General features: G+C 49.4%; 2 protein-coding genes across 2 annotated transcripts; both read right to left on the minus strand.

Moving 5' to 3' along the window:
• Positions 1 to 661: 661 nt before the first annotated feature.
• On the minus strand, positions 662 to 1,112 carry LOC123069216 (protein RALF-like 9). The gene has a single exon (XM_044492003.1). The coding sequence runs from the start codon at positions 1,022 to 1,024 to the stop codon at positions 791 to 793; it is 234 nt and encodes a 77-aa protein (XP_044347938.1). The 5' UTR covers positions 1,025 to 1,112; the 3' UTR covers positions 662 to 790.
• A 183-nt stretch (positions 1,113 to 1,295) lies between these two features.
• On the minus strand, positions 1,296 to 5,172 carry LOC123069217 (GDSL esterase/lipase At5g45910). The gene is made up of 5 exons (XM_044492004.1): positions 4,747 to 5,172; positions 4,409 to 4,624; positions 4,160 to 4,308; positions 3,782 to 4,055; positions 1,296 to 1,673 (listed from the first exon to the last, which is right to left on the minus strand). Exons 1-5 carry the CDS (start codon positions 4,991 to 4,993, stop codon positions 1,438 to 1,440), a joined length of 1,122 nt encoding a protein of 373 aa, XP_044347939.1. The 5' UTR covers positions 4,994 to 5,172; the 3' UTR covers positions 1,296 to 1,437.
• Positions 5,173 to 6,085: the final 913 nt, after the last annotated feature.

Raw genomic sequence — 6,085 nt, forward strand, 5'->3', positions numbered from 1 at the left:
TCAATTAACGTTGAAAAAAGGGATGAAACCCTTTAGAAATGCCCATAAATGTCGTCATGGACATGACCGCATACGACACCATTAGCCCCCTTGGCTATCAAGGCAAAACACGCAAGCCGTCGGCGCCAAGAAAAAGACTTGTCAAGGTTGGCTACACGTGTCGTTATCAATCACCCCTCCTTGAGACAATGACTCCAACTTCATTGTAGACAACCAACAAGATAGCCCTTGCCGCAACAAACACATGAACCCTACGATGATACACGCCAAACAATCGACCAAACCCACATCAGCGACAGGTTAGCTTGACATTGGCGACAAACATTGCAGAAGCCCGCGTCGTGCAGATGCCGGTTGGGATGTGGATCACTCGTTATCCATCTGTACTGGCGTCCATATATGTAGTTGGGAAATTGCCCCAACTCAATAGTAATGTTTTCGATCATCTATACAAGGTTAATATTGTCTTAAGTTAAACTGTGTTCAAGTTTGGTAAACTTTATAGAAAGTATCGATATATACATTTAGTCAATAACGCATTTTTTCCGGAGAAGTCAATAACGCCTTATGAAAACATATTCGTAATAGACCTAGTGAAATTGATTTGGTAGTGTTGATGCCAATGTTTTTTATGGATTTGATCAAACTTTAAACAGATCGATTCAGAGAAAACACTGCATGATCTTGTATTGATGAAAGAAGCGAGCGTGTTGTATCATACTCCTGGCTTGCACACGGGATCAACGTTCGAACGTTCGAGCAAAACAAGAGATACACACGCAGGCACGCATCAACCGCGGCAACGGTTGATCTTGCTGCAGCCGCGCGTGTAAGGGTTGGCCACCGCAGAAGGCCGGACGTTGGCGTCGGAGGTGTTGGCGCTATTCCCGCGCACGAGAGCACGGTAGCTGATGACGCCGCCGGTCGACTCGGGCCGAGCCCCGTCGGCCTCCTGGGCCGACAACACGAGGCTTGCCAGCACCAGGGCCACTAGCGCAAGCTGCTGCATGCTCACCTTCCCCATGCCTGCTCCTCCCTCCTGTGTTCTTCCAAGGAAAGAACAGAGAAACAAAGAAACTTGATACGAGGTGACCTACGACGGTTCCTCCTTATTGGTGTGCCAAGCTGGTGGGGATGCAGAGCAAAGGGTTCCTTTTGATGAGGCTCCATGCCTAAAACACGAGCGGACCAGAGGAACTCAGAGGCGCATGCCCTATTTAGACCGTCTTTTTACGAAACGGCATCATATTTAGTTTTTTTTCTTAAAAAATATAAATTTCAAATAAGGGATAAAATAACACAAACAGAACCAATTAATTAATAATTAATTAATCTGCACAAGACATGTCTGTTCTTTGATTTCTTTTCCTTTCTCTACATACAGTAACCCATGTGCATGTACGCAAAAACAAGCCCTGTACTACTGCTGCTACAGTGCTACTCGAGGTTCCGGTTGCCGACGATGGGCGGGTCGGCGAAGGGGCCGTAGAGCCAGCCCCTGGCGATGTGGCCGTAGGAGGCCTCCGTGAGGTGGATGCCGTCCCAGCTCCAGTGGTTGGACGGGTCGTCGCACGCGTACGCGCCGGGCTCGCCGCACTTGGACGTCAGGTTGAAGTTGTACACCCCGATGCCCGGCGCCCCGCAGCACGCCCTCGGCTTCTGCCTCAGCATCCCTGCAACACATCCATCACAACCCTTTATCATTATGGTCGCTCACACAGATAGTAGTAGATAAGATAGACAAATGTCTAGAATGCGTTGTCCGATTCCAACCCGGATTGCCCGGATCACAACGTGCGTCATACTTCTCAGACACCCTCCCTTTTGCCTGCTCTTTCGTGGGAGAGGCAACTAAAATGGACCGGACAGAGAGCATTGCGGAATACGTCTTCGACTAATTAAGCAGCGCTATTCCAAATTGACCGGGCATGGAGAATATATAATTATTTATAGCAGCATTTTCAGGGTCATCATCACAAATTCAGCATTGAAAATGAGCGCCGTGAGGAATCAGTGCACAGCGGCACACCAGCTGCCTGCCCAATTTCTTCTTCTTCTATAAAGAAAAATAATCGGCCTGTTGGACTGAATCTACACATAATTGATCACATCGAGCGGTCGTTTTCTCCTTATTAGAAATTAAACTGATGTGCACACATATCTGTGATACTACCATGTACTAGAACCAAGACCAAGTTGGACGAATAATGCATGCTTGGCTGTGCCTGATTGCTGTATGATTACTTGATTAGGGGGACGAAAACGATAGGGGAGCCTTCCCAAATGTACAGTACAGACAAGGTGAATATGCCAGGTGGATGGCCCCAAATACAGGTGTAACCACACAGCTACTCCCTCCGTCCGGAAATACTTGTCATCAAAATGAATAAAAGGGAATGTATCTAGACGCATTTTAGTATTAGATACATTCATTTTTGTCCATTTTGATGACAAGTATTTTCGGTATATGTGTTGTTTTGCTTTTGTACTTTCGGATGATCGTAGTTTGCACTTCCTAGTTATGTTTAAACTTCCAACAAGTGCACTACAGTAACTTTAAAGTATCATTAGGGCCGGCCGATTCTATGCATTTGTTTTCATCCTTTTTCTAATGATGACACTTGAGTCCAACATAAAACCCAACATTCCAATTGCCTTAGTTAAATCCCAGATTGTTAGCCGTCCATGTTATGCAACTGCTATCAGTTGATCATCAATAGGTCAATGCTCTACGGATCACATGGATCAGCAACCAAGGCGCCAGTGAGACTTCGGGATACAATAATAAAACTAGCAGGCATTTTTTGGTATATACGCGGCTTAGCCGTCTCTACCATGTGTAACCAAATAAATTAGAAAGAGATACTCATGCCAACACAGTTATTGTACTAGGAGTAGTAATTTTTATACACGCGGTTTCGACTGATTTTGTTTCAATACTTTGCCTGGATAAATTGAGCACATCACATAAATAGCACCTAAAACATTCAGGACAAAAGAATGTAGCAGTATGGGGGTGGGGCTGCATTGATCGATTGGCTAGATATATGTCATCGGTCGTTTAGTTAGGTGTCACATCAACCTCGTCATGCATCACGTACGTGCCTACGAAATTAGTATCGGTGGGATCGAGTACCCGGCCACGTTTCTTAATCGGTTGCAATGTTGACGACGCGACCGAGCCATGCCATGCCGGCCAACGCAAGTAGCTGCACAGCGAAGCTTCTTTTTCAGGGAAATTTATCCTCGCATCCCGTTCACGAGAAGGGTCCGTGGTCTTTGTGCATTTGCTCACGGAACCTCTCAAAAATAGGAGCGTTCGGGCCAACCACCGGTTTGGATTGCTCGCCCGGAAATGCATGCGCGCGCCCGTCACCCCGTTGATTCTTTTGTTCTCCCGTCCCTTCCCCATCTCCCCTCCTATGCTTGTGGTGGTCACGATTCACGCCACCTCATGAATAATTACTCGTGTGGCGTCGTTGATTCAAATTCCCTTACAAAATTCAAGCCCGGGCTTTTGTTAGTTTTTTTATGAGTTTTCTTGGAATAGAAGTGAAAGTGATTTATGTCCCTTTTTTTCTTTAAAAAAGGTGGCGTGGACAGGTGGTGGGCCCAGCGTGTCAGCGGCCGTCCGCGTTGCCGAAACGAACCGAACAAACTACCAAGACGCAAACTGCCGTGACCGGGCCAGGGAGGGAACTCAGACAGATGAAACGACGGACAGCCAAGACAAAACCAGGGCGGGAGACAGAGGGAGGAGAGAGGGAGACGGTTGACTCACCCCATTTCTCGGCGTGGAGGACGAACTGGATGGTGGGCGTGTAGTAGTCGGCGTACATGATGCGCACGTCGGAGTGCTTCTTCCGGAGCTCCACGATCTTGCGCTGCAGCGCCACGTTGTGCACCCACGACAGCGTGTTGAGGTCCTTGATGCACCCGCTCTTGCCGCCGTACATCTCCGGCTGCTTCCGGAAGATGGACAGGTACACCGGGAAGCAGCCGATCGGGAGCACCCCGGGCACCACCAGGTCCACGGCCCCCTCCGCAATCAGCTTCTGCGCGATCGATCGTCGAGCGCGCCGGCCGGCAATGAGATTTTTATAATTGAACGGCAGGCCGGCGGCCGGGGACTCACGTGGATGCATGCGCGCTTAATTACCTCGATTCCCTCGCCGATGGAGTTGACGACGTCCCCCACGAACTCGTGCACCTCCTCCAGCGGGCGGAACGCGAAGAGCGGCGAGTTGTAGTCGTTGCCGCCGAACTCGCCCACGATGAACAGCGACCGCCGGAACAGGCCCCTGCACTCTGATCAAACCAAGCCGGCAGGCGCGCGCAATGCATGCGCATCAGCTTACACGTTGAAGTAACTAATCAAGATGCATGTATGGATCGATGACCAACCAACCTTCAGGGGAGCTGCAGATTTTGGGCTTCATCTCCTGCAGCCACTTGATCTGGGTGTGCAGGGAGCCGGAGTTCCACACCGTCTTGCCCAGCCCCTTCGCCACGAAGTAGCTGGTGTCCAGCGCCGTGGCCCCGGTGATGGCGAAGTTGGCGCCGTGGTGGAACGTGGCGTTGCGCGCCTTCGACGGCGGCAGCAGCGGCAGCCCCAGCTCCTGCGCTGTTCATGCACACAAAAGACAATCCAAACACAGTTCAGATAATGACGGTCGCTAGCTGAGCTGAGAGTAACCAACCATGCGAGGAACTGATGATGATCATCCAGCTTAATCAATGAATTACCGATGAAGTCGACGACGAGGCGGCCGTCGGAGCAGCGGCCGGTGGGGTACCCGAAGTAGGTCATGCCATACGGCAGCTTCGCCGTGGCGAGGTACTCGGGGATGCCGTCCACGACGAGGTTGCCGGCGTCCACGAGGGAGTCCCCGAAGTTGAAGATGGCGGCGTACTTCTTGGCCGCCGCCTGCTGCTGCCCCGCGAGCACGAGCAGGAGGAGGACGCAGACCGATAACTGGCGCCTCATCATCATGATCGCACGCGCGCAGACGCCGGCGCTTCCCGCGAGGTTGGCGTCACGTACCGCCGGAGACCTGTCCGAGTTTTAATGCCTTTGCTCGATCGGCTCGCTCGTTTAAATCCTCGCGCGGAGATGGTCTCCGGCTGTGTGTACGTACGGTGGTGGTGCTTAAAGTAATGGAAGGATCTTTTGATCAAAGTGCGACAGTATTGGCTGGTTTAATAGTTTGATCAAGTCTTGGGTTCCGGGGAGAGAGTGGGGCCGAATGATTTGGTCATGAGCGCGATGGAATACTCTACCCAGCCAGCAAGGTCAATAGTCTCCAAGGCCCAAGCTGTTTTTCTTTTCTTTTGATTGAGCGAATAACCTCCAAGACGTTCTTAACGGGTTCGGTCGCTTGTGTGCTTTGCGGTTGCGGGCGATCAAGCGGGGGTTTTGCTAAACAGTCTTGCAAGTCTCGGTCTACTCGGACTTCGATGCTATATCCATGAGATTTTACATTAAGATCCATGCTTATTTTCTGTTTTTTTTATTTGTCTCTCTTGCGAGTTATGTCATTTGACTAAGACTTGATTAAATCTTAATCGACTCAGACCTAGACACACCCGTGAGACCTAGCAACACCCTTCGCTAAAACACACGTGACGGGTGTGGCTATATCTCAGTCGACTGAGACTTAGCAAAGATGTTTTTTTTAAACCCTAGGGGTTCTCTACCCATGGCTCGATACTTGCCCTAATGCACATCTGACAAATTGTTGGAAAGATAGAGAAAATGTTTTAGTTCAAGGAATACTAAGAATTAAGGAGTACTTTGCATGAGACAAGTGATGCAAATCAGTGACGAACCTTGGAACTAAGTACCTAGGGTGTCAAATATCAGTACGTTGGTACGAAAATTGGAGAAATTACACTAAAGTAGTATTACTTGTTTTTTTCTAAATCGAGGCACCACTATATTAATTAAGAGAGAATAGTGTTTGAGTTACAAGGTTCCCACAATAAAATCAACGGGGTTACTCTTCCAACCACAATGACCCTAATTTCTTTGCACCCGCCGTGACCCAAAGCATCATTTTGTCGATGACCATGTTAAGCATGATCG

The sequence above is a fragment of the Triticum aestivum genome, chromosome 3B (assembly GCF_018294505.1).
Source record: "Triticum aestivum cultivar Chinese Spring chromosome 3B, IWGSC CS RefSeq v2.1, whole genome shotgun sequence".
Taxonomy (NCBI): Eukaryota; Viridiplantae; Streptophyta; class Magnoliopsida; order Poales; family Poaceae; genus Triticum; species Triticum aestivum.

Bases quoted from the DNA above. Each gene is read 5' to 3' on its own strand.
- LOC123069216 (XM_044492003.1), bottom strand. From the start codon at position 1,024: ATGGGGAAGGTGAGCATGCAGCAGCTTGCGCTAGTGGCCCTGGTGCTG.
- LOC123069217 (XM_044492004.1), bottom strand. From the start codon at position 4,993: ATGATGATGAGGCGCCAGTTATCGGTCTGCGTCCTCCTCCTGCTCGTG. The intron at 4,625-4,746 runs GTAATTCATTGA...GTGCATGAACAG, and splicing joins CCTCGTCGTCGACTTCATCG to CGCAGGAGCTGGGGCTGCCG. The intron at 1,674-3,781 runs GTGAGTCAACCG...GATGTGTTGCAG, and splicing joins CCTCCACGCCGAGAAATGGG to GGATGCTGAGGCAGAAGCCG.